Source organism: Macrosteles quadrilineatus, unplaced genomic scaffold (genome assembly GCF_028750875.1).
Source record: "Macrosteles quadrilineatus isolate MER2022 unplaced genomic scaffold, UCM_ALF_1.0 Scaffold_2__2_contigs__length_208266976, whole genome shotgun sequence".
Lineage (NCBI taxonomy): Eukaryota > Metazoa > Arthropoda > Insecta > Hemiptera > Cicadellidae > Macrosteles > Macrosteles quadrilineatus.
In genome coordinates this window covers 32,302,826-32,325,164 of record NW_026542595.1, presented here as the reverse complement: position 1 = coordinate 32,325,164, position 22,339 = coordinate 32,302,826, and the positions used below count along the sequence as shown (strand labels likewise).

The 22,339-nt window shown below is 33.5% G+C and overlaps 1 protein-coding gene across 2 annotated transcripts in view; it reads left to right on the top strand.

Moving 5' to 3' along the window:
• LOC128986125 (equilibrative nucleoside transporter 1) overlaps positions 1–22,339 on the top strand; it is a 57,619-nt gene that overhangs the window by 3,027 nt on the left and 32,253 nt on the right. The window contains exons 2-3 of one of the 2 annotated variants that reach the window (XM_054406276.1): positions 7,440–7,552; positions 14,303–14,383. In XM_054406276.1, the coding sequence (XP_054262251.1) occupies positions 7,441–7,552; positions 14,303–14,383 (193 nt within the window). In that variant the 5' untranslated portion in view covers position 7,440. The remainder of the gene's footprint in view (positions 1–7,439; positions 7,553–14,302; positions 14,384–22,339) is intronic. The other variant, XM_054406277.1, reaches the window with a different exon arrangement.

Genomic DNA, 22,339 nt, shown 5'->3' with positions numbered 1-22,339 from the left:
GGTTTAGGGATTAACTGTTCCTGGTTTCTATAATTTCGGTGGTCTCTGTTCAAATTAATATCTACTGACCAGTGGCGGTCTCTTGGGGGGGGGGGGGGGGGGGGGGGTGGTAGGTATATATCCTCTCCAAAATATTTTATTAGCTAACATAAATACTATTAGCTTGAAGATATTTTAGAGCCCAGATGCAAATAAAAATACGTTATTGTGTGCTTTAAATTATACATTTTTTACCGGGGGGGGGGGGGGGAGTTAACCACCGGAGCCCCCCCCCCCCGGAAATTAAATCCTGAGACTGCCACTGCTACTGACTTTTTCAATCTATAGTGTCTTTCTTGGTCTGCCATCTTCGTGCTGTTTTCTGAATTGCTATATCCGTCAAAAACAACAATGCATTACCTTACAAGGTAATAGGTATCCTATCCACGTACCTCACGTATCCATCACATATCTCAGACACTGAAGATCCCCTTTGCCATATAACCTTATGCGCGAGAAATACCCCATCGATAACCAAATTAAAAGTTGTTAAAACCGTTGTTGTTTGGTTTTGTTATTTGGTCTTTACTCATACCACTCTCATTAAATAAAGGGAAATGGAGCAAGTTCAAATCGTTAACAATCCTTTAAATCTTGATAACTTTTTTAACTTATACAAATCCTTTGAAACATAATTAAAGGTTTTGCTGCAACGTTTTAATCATTATCGATGGTTGAACTCACAGACGACAAAGGGAGAGCCATATTTTCCCGTGACAGCTTGTTGTCTGCAAATGATTACAATTTGATAAATTACTCGCAGACTACGTAATACAGCATCGTTACAGTTAACGGATTCATCTCCTACAACCCCAGATGCTATTGGCATGATGTCTTTAGTTTCAAGGAAGAGTGGGTGATTTTCAAAAATTGCTGTCAATTTAGAAAAATTTTACATTTAATCATTTGTATAATTTAATCAAGGACAACTCTGTTTGGAAAACTAACTACCCTCAGAAATGTGGAATTGGGAGCGCAAAAAAGGTAATCTATTCCCAGTTTTAACCAATGAACCACCTAACCCACGAGAAATATTGGGCTTGTTTTTTGCAAATATACTTAAGATTGTAGCAATGAAAGATGTACATTGTACATGCAATGAAATGTCCATTAAATGTTCCTCGTTGGCCGTCATGCCAGAACTGCTAAGGGGGCCGTTTAAATAGAATGACAATTCTGATAAATGAGGATGATGAAGAATATATACACTGCACTCTCACATCGATGGCAGATATTGTGTCTGATGAACAAGAATTAAATTATGGAGTGACCATGAACAATAGTATTAAGTCTTGGTGTTGGTAATTGATATAAATAAACCTGGACAAATATAGCTACAAACATAATCTTTTCAATTTTTAGTGTAATAATTATGCCAAAATTACTTGTTTCCATGACAAATATACATAACTTATTTAAATTTATATAAACGATTTTTAACACAATATATACGATTAATATATTATATTACATAGGTTAGTGTTCAAAAACCTGTTTTCTATCGTGATTGATGTGAAACAACAACAGGCTAATGGATTATATAAACTTATTTGACAAAAAACGCTTGAAAAATCAATTTATTAAGGCATTTTTATATTATTTTGAGAATATCTTTTAAACCAATGCATATACGGAAGAAATGAATATGACCATTCTTGTAGAGAATTTCATCATCTTTCTTTTTATAATTTACATTTTTTCCGTACGATGCACGGTTTTCAGTCTAGAAGCAAAAAACTAAAAAATGGGGTCTTTCCCCCCCTCCCCCCGCTGAAGCAGCAGGGCCAGGGGCGGGGACTTTTGGTATTTTTATCTTCTAACTACCCCGAACACATTCCCGCAGAAAAAAAATTTCCCCCTCTCCATGTCCTCTACAACCTCTTTATTGACTGGACTATAGGCGTTTTAGTAAACGGCCCCCCCACCATATTGCCCCCCTCCCCCTCGGGATGTCGACTACGCTGGGGGGCGACAACATGCGTTTTCGTGATCACTATAGTGCCTATAACAACAATCAGAAATGAAATTGCGTTACCCTTTTCATGCATGCTCAACCCCCTTCAGATCCTGGACTAAAGCTCATATATGCTGTCCAGAGCTGCTATCAGAAATAGACATTAGAATCCCTACCATAACAAGATCCAGGGACCTATTCGGGCGTCGTTTCTGAGGCACCACATATGACTTTCACAGTCCTCTGGCAAAAATCCTCAGGCTGTTCAACAGAGTTACTCGATGCCTTCTATTGTTATATATATATTCTTTGATAAATATTTTTTATTGCTGTATTTGCTCTTTGTTATATTTATTATTGTTATATCATAGTCTTTCTTAACTTTATTCATTGTCATATTATTTATTGTATTCTATTAAGTATTGAATTATTGTTCAGCTTGTTTTTCATCTATGTATTGGCTAAGCCGTTGGCATGTATAAATAAATATTTTAAATTCGATAGTTTCAATCGATATTAGCATATAGGTAGGCTAGTCCAGTTAAGAAACTGTACCCAATTAACTTACTGAGGCACTACTAACTTAAATAACTTAACTGGCTACCAAATATAGCCTACTGTAGGCCTAGACACATGACATAGGCTAGTTGTTCTTTTAACCCATTCGAGTGCTATGCGACGATATATATCGGCATTTACTGACATCTCTAAGGGATATAGAGAGAAAGGTCATTTTAACAAGCAGTAGCAATTAGCAAAACGGCCATTGGTGACCTGCATGTTCATAGGATACACTAACAACCACTTAGCTAAAAGATTCGCCCAATCCGATAATTCGAGGTTTATGTCTAAACCAAGGATTATGAACACCCCCACCTCACTATGCCCCAGTGGTGTATCGCTACAAACACACAGGTCACCAATCTCTGCTACATCTGGTGTCCTCCAGGGCTCACATCTCGGTCCTGTACTTTTCAATATCTTTATTAACAACATCTCCAGAGTCATTCACGTCAAGCACCTCTTGTTCTCTGACGACATCAAGCTGTATTCAGCCATCAAATCTATCGATAACTTCTATGGGCTCCAGGATAGTCTTCTGCTGTGAAGGGATGGTGTGTCAAGAACTTTATGTCTCTGAACACTTCAAAATGCCTCATCATGCCTTTTCACTTTTTAGCCCAAGTTAATACATAACTTAAATAAACAACAATAGTTAGTCACACAATCAATACTCAGGAGGGTATGAAGACATGGTGCATCCGCTCCAGCAGTGTATAGGCCTACTGTTTCTTAAATTGGTACTTGGCTAAATCCCCGAGGAAAAGCTCCTGAATCTTTCGAATACCGTAGCGAGGGATTTTTGCCCTCCCTCCAAATACGTTCTATAGTATTTCTATGAGCACCGGTCTCCTGAATTTAGAAATTACATTGGAAAAAAACTATTGTCAAACATATGTTAGCGAATTTCCCATATAGGGAATAAGCTATTACCGTAGTACTCATGGTAAGACCTGGACGCGGGACCGATTTTTTTTCGTTTTGAGGTCCCTAGAGGCCAAAAACACCATCCGTTCAAATTCATATATATATACAGTCCACTCTTGGTAATTCAAACACTTGATAATTCAAAACTTTCGATAATTCAAAATGAAGGCTCAGTCCCTAGAGAATCTCTCAATATTTCAAATTTTTACCATGCATTTTGATACACTCGGTATTTCAAAGTCCAAATAGAGGGCAGGTCAATTTGCAACACGCAGTAATTCGAAGTTTCGTCGGAAAAACACTCTATAATTCGAAGTAACTCAGTAATTCGAAGTTTCGTCGGTTAACACTCTACAATAATTCGAAGTCATGCTGTAATTCGAAGTTTCGTCGAAAAAACACTCTATAGTTAGAAGTGATCTCTTCCTGTTATAACAGGAAACTATACAGTACAGTACATCCTGTTCCCATGGTAGGCTAGTGTTGGACGTTTTGATGTTTGTTTAGTTAGAGCAGTAGTCTGAGTTAGTTCGCTGACTTGTTTTTCTAAGTTGGCAATCCAATCACTAGATTGCGCGACATCTCCTTGAGCACAAACGTAGTTGTCGACAGCTGATAGTTCAGCTATTTGGCGAAATATATAGCGCTAAATAACAGATTTCTTTGCAATTACAGTAACTGAAAAATAAGCCGGTGATTGTTTAAAAGTGTACTAAAATACTGTATGATGTTTTATTGTAACGTGCTGTACCTTTGTATGTATTAAACAAATGAACTCTCTGTAATTTGAATGGTTTATTTTTCTCCCGATAAATCGAACTCTTGATAATTCAAAACTCTTGATAGTTCAAATGTATATGCTTGGCCCACCAATTTCGAATTATCAAGAGTCTTCTGTATATATATATATATATATATATAAAATATATACAGGGTGTCCCGGAACTCTCTACCAATATTTTAGGGCATTGCTCCTGGGTAAGAAACATAACTAAATATCATATTTAAACTGTCCGGAAGTCCTTAGTTACTCACACAGCCGCCATTTTGTTTTTTTTTGTTATTAATTTTTTTCTAAAGAATGGTTAAACATACGAAATGGAAACTTTGCACAAACATTTATGACAACTAGACAAAGGTACCAAAAAATTATCACGATTTTTCAAATTCATAAAACAAAATGGCGGCCATTTAAAATTTTTGTAAAATCAACGGTTATTGAGGTATTTAAGAAAGAAAATTTTAAATGGCCGCCATTTTGTTTTATGAATTTGAAAAATCTTCATAATTTTTTTGTAGCTTTGTCTCGTTGTCATAAATGTTCGTGCAAAGTTTCCATTTCGTATGTTTAACCATTCTTTAGAAAAAAATTAATAACGGAAAAAAACAAAATGGCGGCTGTGTGAGTAACTAAGGACTTCCGGACAATTTAAATATGATATTTAGGTACGTTTCTTACCCAGGATCAATGCCCTAAAATATTGGTAGAGAGTTCCGGGACACCCTGTATATATATATATACGTGTCCGTCAGCACGATAACTCGAGCAAAAATGATCCGATTTTGATGAAATTTGGTACAAACGTGTAAACCTACGTTTATTTGAACGAGTTCGCGATCCAGCATGATCGGACCATGGGAACGGGTGTTTACGGGGGGTTTTATGGGGTAAAAATAGGGTTTTCCCATTTTTGACCCAAAAAACATAAAATTTAGCAATTTATTTCCAAACCATTTTGTAGAGCTTAAAAAACAAATAATTTTGTATATTGAAGCGTTATTATGCGCCTAATGGTTACGGAGAAAATTCCGAAAAATTTTAAATTTAAAATTCCCATGTTATTCTTATGGAGAATGAGTAAACTGTTGTAGTTTGCTTGTTTATGAACATATTTTGATCAAATTTGGAAAATGTTTTTATTTCTTACTAACTATTAACATTTTACAAAAAAAACAGTTTTACCCTCCCTGATGCAGCAAACCTAAGTACTTTTTAAACTAATTCTATTTAAATCGGGAATAAATGCTATATTTTTAAGTAGACATTTCAGTGTAAATCCAATCAGTCAAATGGAAATTCGCTTAGTCTGCAGGTTTGCTGTGGCGGGGGTATTTTTGATAATTGGGTGGAATATTTTATTTTGTTGTAGGCCTACAATAAATAATCATCCTTTTTGCCGATATGAGCCGTATTCACGTTTTTAATGATCTAATGGCAATTGGCTTGTTCTTTTTTGGAAGTTTTTCTTGGAGAACTTTCTACAATATTTGCAAGTTACTCATGTAGGCCTACCTAGCTGAATGATTGTATTTTACTGGAGATTTTCACTCGGGTTACTTGATGAATGTGACATTCAGTTTAATGTCATAAGTAGGCTTATAGATACTAATAAGAACTACACAACTCTTAAAGAGCCTTTGAAAATTATTTGACTAGCAAAAACGGTTTTGTTAGGATTATCAGGACTAACTAGACAAACATTAGCCTATTAAAAATATCAAAGGTTTAAATGTATCAGAAGAGTCCAAATATTTGAGGAGAACTATCCAGAGTACATTGAAAAGCAGCCTCAAAATACCAATAATGTCAGCCAGATTTAAATGTAAAACTTTTCAAATTCAATAATATGAAAATATCCAGGCCAACCCTACAAAAAACGGCTTTTCTCTTGCAGATTTAAAACTCATTTAGGCATCAATAATGATCCTAACATTGATTTAATAACAATATTGTCCAAATGGAGTTCATACTATCTGGTATATGATCATTTTGGGGAGTGGAGAGAGTCTAATGTGAACGAAATAGCCTAAAGCGGATAACATAATAGTCTACATTTATTTATACAATAAAATTTGCAGTTGACATATTTACGTGCAAAATTGTACGAGTTCCCCTAGTGGTACATTACTACTGTAGGCCTACATATGTATTACCAAACAAAATAGTCATTTGTTTTTTTGTTTGTTTAAACTTGCTCACGTGGCTGTAGTCCAAGGCACTATCAGGTACAGTTGTCGATATAAGAACAAAATACTTGACTAGAGATAAAGCAACGGATAATCAGTAATATATTAAAGACATAGACCACAACGAATAGACACGCTACCTAGGCCTACTGATCTTTTGAAGATAAATCATTTTCTGAAAAATGGTTGTGGTGGTAAGTGCACGTGGATTAGGGGTTTCACATGTTCTATGCTGAATGAATTGACTTTGTTCCCGTCAAAACATTTGTTCTGGTGAATTCCCATGGGAACTGTTTCATACAGTTATGTAGAGTCAAGTTACCAAGGTCAACTTCTCAAAACGACTTGTCATAGAAATTCTGAGTTGCCTCGTGATTTGGAAACAGGGTGTCTTATTGAGGTTGTTTGGATAGAAAAATTCCTATTATAGAGGTTAACCATGAGTGTTAAAATGGGGTTTTCAAGGGGATTTGACAAGTGCACTACTAATCAAGGTTGTTGTGTCATTGAGGGTCGTAAACAAGTTTCTAAACTGTAGGGTAACATTTTAATAATAAAAAAACACCTCATTACCCTTTCTGTAGCAGCAAACCTAAGTACTCGTCAAACTTATGTTATTTGAATAGGGAATAAATCTGACACGTTTAAGGAAATATTTGAGTGAAATCCACTCAGGCAAATAGAAATTCGTTTAGTCAGCAGATTTCTGCAACAGGAACTTGCAATCTTATATGTCATACATCACACGTTTTAAAGTTTTTAACACCTACAATTTTGGTTTCTAAAATAGCTATGGATGACCTAAGTTAAACCTAGTTTGTGAGTAACTTAAGGGTTTTAACCACAGATTTACAATTCTTAAGGTCTTTTAAATAAATAATACTTGGGATTTAGCCATGAATACATTCAATTATGTTGAATGTTACTTAAAGCAAATAATGAACAGTAGCATAGGTTTTATAATCTTCTAATACCAATATGTGGCATGCAGGATGAGTGGAAGTGACAGGACGAGGGCAGCCGAAGAGCAGGTTTTGTTGAATGAACTTCCCTCTCGCAATGGTGTCACAGTTACTCCCAGTAGGACGCCTGTTGGAAAAAGAGGTAAGTCTTCAATTGATCTGGAAATACACAATGTTATAATTAGTTGGTGCCTTCACACTAAGTACTACACTAAAAATCATTTTTTATTAACAATTAATTATTGTAATTTTTAACAGTTTTCAGAAAGAAAACAATTTATAGTTGGCTTAACACTTTTACACTTCTTTGTACACATATTTGATCAAACTCACCTTAAAGTTCATCTAATTAATTTATACAGTACACTCTCGATTATCCCAGCCCTGGTTATCCGAGCCCTCGGGCCATCCAAGGTCGTTTTAGGCCTAAATATATTCATGTATATATGTATTGTGAAACAATAGGCTAATTACTTTAAAATAATACCTAGTACTAGGTGAAACCTGTCAAAATCGACAGTTACTGGTGAGATTTCAAGCAAAATCACTTTAGTTAACTATTGATCGATGATAAATAACTCCATTTGATTAACAATTTGGGTTGTTCGTTATTCAGCAGCCTAAATCAATGTATATACATGTGACTGCTCTCTGGATACTAGTAATAAAGTGTGTGGAGGCGGTTCTCTGATTCACAATATTATTCCGTGCAGTGCCTAACCCCAACAACTACTTCTTGCTCAACCGAATGTGTTTTTGCCTCTATAAATCTCCCCTGCTCTACACTCATGTTATGCTGTGCATATACATTACCTCCAAACCAACCATCCCGTGCTTACTCCAATTTCTAAAACACTTTTGATGAAGTAATGTCAACTGTTAGTAATTGGGACAACATACTTCTGGTTGGAGACTTCAATCTTTCAGGTACTGTTTCTTGTTTTAAAATAAAACTAAATCTTTAGATAAAGAATTCCATTTAATGAACTATAAGTTAGTTTGTTTACAAGTAGGCCTAAGTTTGTTTTTAAAAACAATATAATAATAATTAACAACTCCGTTTCTAGCTTTACTTTTATTCACTTTACTTGCTCCTGCCAGTTCTTTAACGTCATAAAATCGTTTCTTCAAAAACCAAGAGTTCCTTTGATAAATATTCCCATCTGGAGTTTCTATAAGGTATGATCTTGGCTCCGGACCTTTTCTTACGACTGTAGCTGCCTGTGTTCTTTTCTATACAATACTTTTTCTCCTTCTTCAAATTCTAAGTTGTATTTTTTGTTCTGTTACTGTATTGTCTGCATTTATTTGCTTGGTTAGACGCTTTTGTTAAGAAATCATTAAAAGTTTCTCCTTTACCCTGATTTAGATTGTTGAAGCCAAACCGTTCATATATGACATTTGATTTCTTTTCAAAATATGAATCAAATTTTGCAATTATATTATCCACGCTAGTAGATTTTTCATCAATATCAAGACTCAAAGAGTTCAATTCCATCTTCTCCAAAATATCCTCTTCTTCAAAAGTTCAAATTGACAGCAGTAGTATACCACTGAAATTGTTTCCGCCATAAATTCCACTTCTTTGTCATTCCACTACCACTGGTAACTAACAGTGGTTTTATGTTCATTGGTAAGTCTTGATTATTCATCTCATCATTATGATAATCATTATTGTCTTTTTATTAACCTCTCTGAATGGAGAACATTGTCTTTCTTTATTCTTATTTCTGGTTCTTCGTTTTGGCACCATGTTTCTTGTTTTAAAATAAAAATAAATCTTTAGATAAAGAATTTCATTTAATGGACTATAAGTTAGTTTGTTTACAAGTAAGTTTGTTTTTAAAAACGGGGGCAATGTACCCAAAAATTTGAATTTTTTAAAAAAGGTATTTTATTTATTTTTTTGTTTCTTAAATAATTTAGGAACAAGAATCAAGCATTGATTTTTGTTTTTAATATTCAAAATGTGTTTTTTGGATTAAATTTCATAAGCGCGCACAGCTGGCTTTTCTGCTTCAGGCACCTATTTTGGAAGCAATGTAACCAAAAAACTTCATTAAAAAAAATTGTTTCTATTTTTTTTCTTAAACTACCTATTTAAGAACTAGTATCAAGCTTTAGTTTTGTATTTTTAATATTGAAAATAGTTTTTTAGACTAAATATCATAGGCATCCACAGCTGGTTTTTCTGCTTCAGGCGCCTATTCGAAGCAAAGTGTTTTTGTTATTTCCCGCATATTTCTTTTTTAGTGTTTTCCTTCACGTTTTACAGCATAACTTTTTTATTTTTTTAGCTAGAGAAGTCAAATTTTGTATGTTCTTCAATATATTGTGCACAAACAGTAGCATGGAAATTTACATATTGTTAACCATATTCCTTCCATATTTTTTTTATAGAAAAAATAAACGGAATTTCGTCAAAAAGTTAAAATAAAATGTCCCATATCTATTTTAAAAAGCATATCAAAAGCCATGCTACTGTTTGTAAGGCTATTTATTAGCTTTGAAACAAAGTTTAAAAAATTGGAATACGTGCTATACAAAAGGAGTTATGCTGTAAAACGTACACGTATGTTTTTTTAATCCCCCCCCCCTTCGCCCGAAAGAGAAAGGGGGGGGGGCTCATACCATATTTTCTTTTTATTTTTACACTAGGATACATTTTAATCAATAAATAAAAATTGTTAGGCCATTTATAAAGAAAAAGTATTTTTGGGTACATTGCCCCCTTAAAAACAATATAATAATAATTAACAATAAAATGACTTTATAGTCATATATCAGGTACTGATTGGTAAAGTGACAACGATAATTCTACATCAATCTCTCCACGGCATGTGAAAGATCTCGCCACAACTTATGGTCTTAGACAAATCAATTCAGTCAGTAATCTCCTTGGGGTCTGTCTAGATCTGGTGTTCTCATCTCTTCAAAATTCCAATGCAACTCAGGCTGATTCTAGATGAAGACATGCAGCACCCGTCACTCTCTGTTTCATTCAAATTACATAATTCTTACTCTCACCAGCCTCCTTAGTTTGCATTGGACTTTCGTAATTGTGATCTGGATGGAATATTTACAGACGTCTTAGATCCAAGGGCAAGTGTGATAAAAAAAGGGCAATAATTCAATTGTTTTTAATTGTTAAATGATTGTGTTATTTGTCATTATATAAAAATATCTGAAGCCCAAATTATTTAATAATATGCATTATTGACTTTATGTTTATATTAAACATAAAGTCAGTTGGGATTGTTTGTGTTACTGACACTGCAATGTGTCAGTTGACACATTTTTAAATGATAAGTTTTAGAAAACCAACTTGTAAAGGGATAATTCATGTTCTTAAAATGATTATTGTGAGGTTTTATTAATTTTTTTTCTCTAGATACTTGCTAGGTGTAACTATTTAATTATGATATTTTTACTGCATTGACAATGTCATCTATTCTGTTCTAGCTTTGCTAGTTGTTAAAGAATGTACTTTCATGACAATAAAGATATTCTTATTCTTATATTCCATTATGGGCGTTCCAAATAAGGCTATTGTAAGAAACGTCAATGAATATGGCCATTTTGGAAATACGAATAATCAAATTCCAGGTAATTAAATCCAACTGGATTGGTACACCATAACTTCCCTAAACAATCAATGGTAACACTGACTGACTGCAGTATCTGACAGCGAGAAACTGCATCTGCCGGAACAAGTCACAATTTTACGATAGGCTATTTAACTTAAGCTTGCTATTTTCATGCAGTGTGTGCTAGTTTTAGGCCCGCCGCACATTGGAGCGAGGCTAGGTGCAGGGGAGGCGTGGCTGATTCTGTAATACCCATGTTTAAATGGATCACCGCACATTGAGCCTCTGTCAGGCCTCCACGGCGTAGTTGGAATACAGTTTTCCTGCAACTCGCTCGTACCTCGTAAGCTCGTACCTGCGTTGGTTTGTGAGTGAAAGATATAGTAATGGAGCATTTAATGCAGATGGCTATATGTTGTTGAGCATTGCATTCCTTTTTGCTAATCCCACTTTCAATAAAATTATGGATATCATCAAACTGTTGTTCGTTTAAACGATAATATTCTCTACAAGACCGCTCTGGCAGTTCAGTAGTCAAAACATACACTCCATGGCTTAATCCTTTTTCATGTTATCACATTTCCAAAAATATTTTTTATACATTTTTCGAATAGTGAATAGAGTAAAACTAAATTATTCAACTCACAATCAGAATCAGTAAAGGTAAATAAGTCTTCCTCTACTCGCAAAAGTAAGGCCAAAGCTAGGAAACCTCTGTCCGCCTGGCTTCAATGTGCGGTGACACGAAAAAGTCCTCGCTCCCGCCTGCATCTAGCATGCACTTCGCCTCGCTCCAATTAGCGGCGGGCCTTAGCCTAGGATTTTTTCAATGTATTCATTAGAAATATTACTTCCCAGATTTGCATTAAATATTCAAATTGCAACAAAAATGCACATCCAATAAAAAAAATTCCTATTTTGATTGTTAAGCTATCTCATTCTCATTAAATATAAAATTACAATATCCCAATAATAAGTTGTGTTTTTTTTTGTTTTTTTTTTAGCTTTTCATTGTGCTGTTGAAATAGGAAAATAAAATATTCTATTGTTAAAATAAATATAACTTCAATTAGCCTAATTTAAAATATAAATTTTGTAGATTTCAACCAAAAAATTCTATTGTGTAAGGGGGGGGGGGCAACGTTCCCCCAGTTCCTCCCCTGGATCCACCCCTGCTGGACTTAGAATGTGATCCCATGTTGGAGTACTTCTCCCAAAAAAGCTTTCATCTGATATTACATTTTTCCTAGTTGACCAAATCAAACGTTTTTGCAAAGGCTTTGTTTTTTATTTTTAATGTTGACTTGTGTACGGATTTGTTTCTTTTGTAACATAAATTTAAATTAGCAGTTCAACAGTGAAGACAAGTTGAGAGAATTGTAAAGGGGTTTCTGGTGTAATAACTTTGTTAAAACAAACTTACAAACAAGCCCCTTCCATTGTTGTAAAAATCTGCTGTTTGGAATCACTGAAACATACATACCAACCTTTTAGTTTTGCACTATTTTTATTGAATAACCCTGTATGATGAAAGAAATAAAAGGACGTAACCTAAAAAATAATTAATAAATAATAACCTTAAAAAATAATCAACAGAGAAATAAAAAAAATGCTCAGGTCTTCAAGTGTATACTTTCAAAGTATACTCATAATATGAACATGTAAATCTATTTAATTTTTTAAAGATAAACTACATATTTTTTGTTAGTTAACAAAAAATCTAGTTATTTCCAGAAAACTCTGGATAATTCTGACATTATTTCTAAAACATAAGTACCTACCTATGACGTGTGAGTAGAAATATTATTATGTCTTTCAATGAAAAAAACTATGATGTAATTGTTCTATTCCATTTATTCCAAAATGTACTCCCACAGCAATATGCAAGAAAGTAAATTAGACCGCAGAACAATTGTATGTTGTATGCGCTATGCAGATTAGCAAAAAAGTATTCCTTTGTTATTGAGTGAAACACTATGTAGGTTTTACTTTTAATGTAGGCTAATTCAATTCAAATATACCTGTGTTAATTATTACAGGGAGGTACGATATACTGGCTTCCTAGCTTCTAATCCCTTTTTTTCAATTCAATTTTAAAAGTCAATTTTACTCAAATTAAAGTGTTACCATTTACCTATTTCAGACAATCAATTAATTTGGACATGTCCAATTAGTTTGTGTCAGCTAGTCTTAAGTGTACAGTGACTGCCCATGCCACTAGCCTGAATTCTCCCAGTGTCGATTGAGCAAAATTCCGTGCTGGCTGCTGACTCAACATGGCACCAGCAGTATTCTGCCCGGTGTAACACGGTTATTGAGAAAATAATATCTATATTCCATTTTTCAATGAGTTGTAAATACATCTTTTAGCTTTTAAATAAAATTATAACCATACAAGTCTTGCTGTTAGTATGTACTAAATTATTATAAAAATTAAATAATTTCTTTCGAGGAATGATGGTACAATACAAACCTAAACCTCCGTTTCCCTATATATTTATATACTATTTACACTCATAAAGGTTACATGAATAAATTGTGTTTGTACCTTTTTTTAGATAAACTTGTAATAGGACTAGGGTTTGGATTATTCTTACATAAAATTAAATGTATGTAGGTATGCTAGTTCTCTTGTGCATTAAAAAACTGATGATCAGATCAATGTGAAACTTCTTTTATTCATCCCTGTGAAGATATATTGTATTATTCACAATCTTGAAATTCCTTAAGATTCCATGACATTTCAAAGCTTTGAAGTGAAGCTTTAAAAATATATCAATTTAGTAAAAAAAAAAAAACAATGCAACCCTTACATTTTCTTTGTATACAATTTTATAAATGCTAGGTCCATTTTACACACTTATAAACAGCTTATTAAAATAATAAAATTAGATATTTTGTAAAACAAACAATGACAACAACATGAACAATGTACTGTACATTTATCCTTCTGAGATGCCATTGATCATTACTACATTACTCTCTAAACTCATTGTACAATTAATTCATTTTAAAAGTATTGAATGGCTAACATTTTATAAATGTCATCATTACGTTACCAAGGATGAGTAAAACTATTAGTTAAGTTGCTATGTATCACTAGATTTATATGGTTTTAATCATTACATCTCTTACTTATACTTATAAACAACTTATTAATTTAAATCTAAAACAAATAAAATTAATACAAAATGTTAACTTAGTGTTTTAAAGATTAGGTAATATTAGTTTGTTTTTAGAGTCCCGAGATGGTGGTCTTGATTGTTACAGCTACACAGTAGTTGATTCTATTACTCTGCTAATAGGTGGTGCTATTTTAAAAGAGGGAGCTTCTAGTCTTGTCCAATTGCTCTCGTTCCAGGATGACAATAGCCGCGGCTTCGCTGGTATGTCTGATTCTCTCTCACTCACTGAGCATGATCTAACCCTCTGGATTAAAGGTTCTACGACTTCATCAAATACAACTCCTCTTATCCATAGATATTTATTTTATTATCTACATTGTGTGGTGGACAGTTATTTTTTTAGTTTATACCTGTTGCTTGTTAATGTTAACCCTACTCAACTTCTATGAAACTCAGCATTCCTATCTGTTGTTATATACTTATGCTTTTAGTTTTATCATCTTATTTGAAAAGCAATACAAACATATTCCCTGGTCCCTGTATTACTTTCCTTGCCTTGGTAATAGATATCCTTACATCTATCTACATTAATTATACGCTAAATGAAACTTTGTGACCAATAAGGCTTTAAAATTTAACCCTACATATTATATACCAAAATGTTCGTCTAGGTGTGTAGATTTGCAAACCGACCTTACATTTTTGAAAAAGTCCCTTGGGCTCTGCTCCAGTGGCTTTTAAAGTTCCCATACTATCCTTATAAAGAACATTTGTTTACATTATGATCAGCTGGGTAATTTAATTACTGTTAATATTTTAGTTGCAATTTAAGGAAACGTGTGCTGCAAAAATTTACCGACTTGGTTGAAATTTAATATTTTAAAAATCATAGAAATTGTTGATAAATATTAAAACGTAACAGGGTTTTTTTATTTCACGATTCTGAATCAACCACTTGACGGATTTTCATGATTTTTGTGTTGAAAGAAAGATAATTTTGAGAACTAGGGAATGTCAAAGCCATAATTTTAGTTTAGAGTTTCAGTTTTTTAGAAAATAAGTTTAAAATTTTAAAAAGTCTAGCAGCCGACGCTATGATTCTACACTAGCTTTTGGTATAAAATTATTTGCTTAACGTAACAGCTGTAAACATTTAGCGTGTATGTGACACAAATTCAGCATTTTGATAAAATTAAAAGACATAATAAGGTTTGACTTATTTATACTATGGCTAATCATACTATGCTAATCATTGATAAGTAGTTATAAGAGGATGACATATTATTTAAATATACATAGTAAAATACTAGAATGTTCAAAGGATTTTTTAAATAAATCTTTGTAATCTTAGGTTTGCTTTTGTGCAATATAATTTTCTTTTAACTAACAGCTGGTTAAATATAAAAATGCTCTCTAGAATTATGAGCTTATTTTATTTACTCTGTTTTTGTCATTGATTATAGGAAATGAAATAAGTAAGATTAGTAGAGATAAGTAACACAATCGATGTATCATACATGTCGAGGCTCTGTACACGAGTAAAAAAAGGATATGCAAATTATTTTCCTGCTCAACTTTTTTAGGAAACGGTAGGAAAATCCTTTTTTTACAAGTTTTAATTCATCTTGGTAGCTTTTTGTTTACAATCAATGTTTTTTAATGCTTAAACTTTGTTTGGATTAGGCCCTGAAATATTGATGTCATAAAGAAGGAGATCAAGAACCCTCAGGCATACGATTTTAAATTACCACCACAACCTCAGACGGGTTTTATCCAAAGATATACAGATTAATGACGTAGATTGAGCACAACGTCATCATTGACCTAGGATTCTGCAATTAGACTAACCATCTTTTTATGAAATCTAAAAAGTTTTTTGGCGTGTGTTTAGTTGTGGTTAAGTTTGGTGGCTCTGAATATTTTATAGTTTAAATAAATGAATATGGGGAATTAAGGTGTACATTGATTCAATGAGGGTGGTTTAATTATTAAGGATATTAGAACTGATAACGGAATGGATAATAAACATAGACAATTAATTACGTCACTAGCTTTACTAGCGTGTTTACGGTTTAAGTTCCTTCAACATGTAACCAGTTCTTTTGTTCAAATGAATATTATTTTATTTTTGGCTCAGCTGTTTACCAAAACATACTATATGTTGTTGTTTTTACTTTTCTTTGTTTACACTTATTTATTTAGCAATTGATGCAGTGAAATTGATATAAAGGATATCTGTGGACGATTCGGTTAATGATGTTAGGACACCAACTTTATAATTATGTGTACTGTGAATTTTATTGAATGTTTTCGTTTTATTTTAGGGAGTTTCTATTCAGACCTACTGGAAATTGTGTATAGTATGAGTTATTGTATTGTGGTGATATTGATTATGGAAGAGGCAGGTATGCGATGGAATTGGAAGGTGATATCGTTGACTAGGCCTATACAATCTCAATTGATAATCACTCTTTCTACTGTAGGCTGCAATAAAATTTGTCTTTATACGTGTAAGCTAGCTGTTCTGAATCATACACAGTTTTAACTGACTACTCCTGTACGTAGGACGGGCTAACACCTCGTAATAGTTTAATTTGTAAATTACTTGACTAACTATTAACTAGATGCATTTCATTATAAGGAAAAATCTATTATTACGAATACATATGGTCTAAAATGTAAAACACATCCGCCGAACTCTATACTTGGGGTTTCACCGTAATCAAATGAATAATACAAACCACCACTACAAATGCAATTTTAATTATTATGTTATAGGTTATTACAACATGATTATGCAACAAGTTCTTATTAAATAAAGTTATAAAAATACCCCCGCTGCAGCAAATCTGCAGTCTAAGCGAATTTTAATTTTCCTGGCTGGACTCGCTACCTGTTGTGAACTTTATTGAATATGTTTTCACTTCATTGATTTTCCTTTTGATCTGACTGTTATATTTTTTCTATACTACTGTGTTTTGTTTTATCACATGTTAAATATTTTGTATTGAATTAATTTAATTGTTTGAAGGTTCAGTTAAGACTTTGGAATAAATAAAGAAGCCTACTAATCTGTTTGTGAAATAATTATTTTATTATTTCTGGTAATTATTTCAAGATTCAAAACACTACCAATTGTCTTATCATTACCGGGTTTTCTATACATTCAAACAAACAGAAAAACTGTTGTTGTGCAGTCATGTACTTCTTTATAATGGTTTTCTATGGTCTTTACTTTAAAATCATTTCCTTAATATACCATAATCAAATACATTTTTGGATTTTGTATCTAGGAAAGTAATTGCTTCTAAAGGGAAGTGCTCCATACCCCTCAAATGTTTGTGGACATGACGGGATTGAACCAATTTCTTTTGCACAAGTCTGAGACGATTATCACTACGATAGCTACACAAAAAATACAGATCTTAAAATGAACTGGTTTTAAAACATTTGTTTTAATAGGTTTGGTGAAAATGTATTCACATAATCTCAATGAGCAACCAATCTTCTGTGTTACGTTACGGGCCATGTTAAACATAAAGTCTGAGCAGGATCAAGGGAGGATACTGGCAGACGATAGTGAGAGGGGTGAGGGGAAGTATTTTGTAAATTATAAAGCTATAATACACTAATGGTGTATTAGATCCTGGATTCTAAAATATCTACATACATAGAGACGGTATTTTTTAAATTTCTATATAAACAACAAGAAGCAACACTTGTTTGTTTTAGTACAGCATAAATTAGAGACACGACAATTCTAATTTACAAACTTCATGTAGTTGTTCTTGGATGGTTACAATTTTTATGTGAGACAATGAACTCATTAATTTTATAGTAAGTTTATAGCTCCATAAACTGCTAGCTAGCAGATATTTCAATGTTGGGTAATAACTCCTTTAAGAGATGCAACAGACTCGACAGCTGCAGGGAAGCATTCAGGTCACTCAAAGTACTTACCCTTGTAGCACTCTACATCCAGGAAGTTGTGTTATTTGCAGTAAGAAATAACCCTACAAGGCGTGGCAAAATGCACCAACACAACCTGAGAAACACCATGCAGTAACTGTGCCGTGCGATGTTGTGGAAGGTCCACAACATCGCACGGCACAGTTTGAAAAGAAACCTTCATACGCAGGAATGAAAATCTCCAACCGGCTACCTCCAGATCTAAGAAGCAAGTCAGAAGATGACCTCAAACCAGCTTTGCATCAATAGCTCATTAATCGACCTTTCTACTCCTTAAAAGAATACCATCAACAGGTCTTTGACTAAACAACAACACCTCAACCACACATTTAGAAAAAATTGTAAATTGACGCTACTACTATTCTTATTGAATGTGTAATTAAAGATTAATTGTCTATTGTCTATAGGTAGGGGTGTGTGTCGCTTTTTAAAATCATGATTTCATACATACTTAATACCTTTTTTGTTAGTCTATTAATTATGATGCTTTTTAAGAAAATTACATAAAGAAGAAAAGACTATAATTCAACTGTTCCCCTAGACCTAACAGTGCAGTTACAAAACATGGCTTTTTCATCGAAGTGTTGGTAAAAAGAGTCATATTTTTCTCTAAAAGGCAATAACCAGTTCAAGTTTTAAACTTTTAATTAAGTGTTGGTGTTCGAGATTGTATTGTAGAGTCAGTCAGTTAATGTAAGTTAACTGTGGTTGGAGTCATTCTTTCCAATCAGGCACTTCCTTTCCTAACAACTTATTATCAAATTGATTAGACTATTTTTGTGGACATCATCTGTTGTACAGTATTATCAAATTAGTAATATTTTTGCGTTTTCAGTTCATGTCTATTAAACTTGTTAGATTAATTTGTAAAATAACATTTAGCCAGCTTTAAAAAACAATTATTAGCGTAATCTATATAAATAAAATTAGAGTTTTGTCTGTACATTGCTCAGAATCATACATTTTTAGGTTTTTTTACGTTTTATACGTTAAAGAAGCCGAAACAAGTCTCATCTAAATTTCTGTCTGTCTGTCTGACACACTCAAGATGGCATTTTACGCAATCTTCTCCAGGAAAACGATAGTACCTATCAAGACCCAAGTCATTTTAATGTATTCACTGGATTGGCAAGAGTGTCTTTAACCATTAAAATATGGTCTCACTACTTTGTAATTAAAATTACGGCCGTTCAAAAATGCAGTTTTGTGCGATTTTTGTCAAGTTTTCTTCCAATTTGTATCACATAATCATCTATGAAACAACGAACAGCTGTTCGGATCAAGATTATTTTTTCTAGCTGTCACTGAAATGTTTACTAATGTTGTTTACAAACACCACAACCATTTCCGATCACGTTTTGAAGGCAAATCCCATCAAAGTGAGATTAAAAACGTTTTTATTACATAAAGGATTTAATTAATCGCAAGTGGAATAATATAGTGTAACCGTAAATTATATAACTATTAACTAGGCATCATCCAGGTCAGGAACCAGAAATATGTGTATAAAATTGTTTTGGAGTTTTGATAACCAGAAAGAAGACATTGAATCAAGATTGAATCAGTGTTGTATATGGCTGGGAAACTTAAATTTACTAATGACCGTCGCCAATAGCTTAGAAACAATGTTCCACTCATTGACGGCTCTTTAATGGCGGTTGTGTAAAGTGTAAAGCAAAAAATTACAACTGCAGTGGGTGATTGTAACAGAGGTTTACGGATGATGCTGAACTCGATTTTCCAATGTGTCACTTTCTGTTCCTACCATTGACTATATAAAGTCAATAGTTCCTACTCACCGTGTGATGCAATCGCTGGACCATACAGCCAATAGGCCCATAGCCCTTCTCTTGGGTACGTGTGGTACGTATGCTTACCCAATTATTTATAACAACCCTTTCGACAACGATCCTTGATCCCGGTACTTTTCCATAGAATACACGGCCTACCTAGGTACTTAAGAAATAAAACTATAAACGTCCAAAAACCCAACGTTGTGTGATTTTTGTCACATTTCCTTATAATGCTAATATATATACCAGCAACCATTGTATAGAGAATACGTAATCTATTAAATAACAGAAAGTTATGTTGTATAAGGTTTTTTTTTCAAACTGACACCGATAAGTTTACATTAAGAGTTGTGTACAAATGAAGCAATTAATGGGAAATAACTTTGATTGCCGATAACTTTTTACGAGAAAATCCAAAACCAAGAGATCAATAACCTTGATTAACGCATATAATTGGTCGGCTGTACTACAGTTCTTAACTGTAAACGTTGGTTTTTGGTACGGTACTGGTTCTTTTCCTTTTAACCTTTAGTAGCAGCAAGGATCATTTTTACGTACCAACACATCACAGTAATTTACAAATTAGTTATCGTTGGTGTTGCACCTTATTTATTACAGGTGTAGGCCTATTCAATTTAATTGATGTCTTAACTGTATAATTTTTGCTTTTTCTGTCTGGATTCCAAAATGTTATGCTAAGAAAACTATAACGCATTTTAGTAAAACATTTATTCAGCAAACCATCATGAATTGTTCAAACACTTTGAACGTTGTTTATGTATCCATAGTTCGTGGCCTATTTTGGTAATTTTTATTACAAATTACCAATCTAAATCGTCTATAGTAGGCCTACTGTACTTCATTTCATATAGCAAACCGATTCAGATAGCATTTCGACAGAATTTCGAGTCATCTACGGTCCAAGCAAATATAAATTGTTATGATCAAATTTTATGGCATTAACAAAGATTTCAAGTACTAATTTTATATGTACCTTTTTATGCTTAAAGCGTAGCAGATTACCTAATTAAGTTCGGTATTTTTGTGTGTATGTATGATGGTAACACATTAATGTCCTTGTTTCTCAATGTTTCACGAAAAGGACAAGAGCGCCTTGATAGTGAAAATGTCAACCCGAATAAAGTGTTAAATTAAGAGGTTGAGGTAGTACCTTAAATACTTTTAACCATTATGTTATAGTCCTTTAAATTCTGAACAAAATTGTACAAATCCCATTTCCGTATATTTACTCTCACCGCTTACACATGATAAAGGTTGTTGACAAACTTATGGGAGAAAGTATGTGTCAGAATGCTGATACCGTTTATTTAGTTTAATCATTGGATATAACATATGGACCAACAAGATCCGGGTGACATTTAATTGCGAAGCATTAGTTTTGGCTTGAAACTGTCAGATACTGTATTTGCGAAGGAATAGTTTTGTCAGCATATCTGAAAGTATGCAAACCAACTGCTGTGCTTTATATAAGAAGGTTTTAACTGACTATGATAAGATCCCCGTGCGTAGAACGGGCACACAGCTAGTTTCAGATATACAACCTTCAGTAAAATGTTGTTTATTAAACAGCTGGTTGATATTCTTTCAGGCTCAAGAAACCTTGACATAAATTACTTGACCGTGGGTAATTTAGGAACCAATCAAACCAATAGCTAGTTTTAATTGATGCTTTTAGATAAACCAAACATTTAGCCTTTTAATGTCATAACTACAAACAACTACTACTCGTACCCAAGTACGATTTTTAAGAGTAACCTTTAAGTCGTGTTTACACGAAGCCAGTTGGCAGGTAGGCAGGTCTCAGGTAACTTGAAATACAATAGGAAATTTACAGGAGGAAATTTATAGGAGGCCAGTAGAGCAGGCAGGTTACCTGCCCTACTGGCCTCCTATAAACACAGCTTTAGAGAACTTATAAACACCAGTTACTGATATGCACATTTTAATTAAGGTTTTTTTCATTTTTGTCAATATTTTTTTTATCTTTTTTTCTTAAAGAAGTAGTTACTCCTGTAGTCTTCATGGTAAGATTTGGTCTAGAATAGCCTACTTCTTTGTTTCATGGACTCGTGGAAGCCAGAAACATTGATTGTTCAAATTTGATAAATACATAACTAGTGTACCTGTTGCTCGAATTCGAGCAATTGCGAAGCATTACAGGCGTTATTTTAAAACGAATAACAGTCATAATTTCCGATGACTTTATAAGAGTCGGCTCAAAGATTGTGGAAATACTCACAATGTACACAGCAGTTAGATATAAGCAATTTTTTTTTTGTAAATAACTAATCTGTTTTCAAAAGCTGATCTAGTTTTTTAGAGGCGGTTCACGAGTCACGGGTTATCCTTAGTTCGAGCGCAAAATCCAGTTAGCCCAGGCGCATATTGAGCTGTGCGGCACGGTCCGGGCAGTGCAGCACAGCACAGGGCAGAA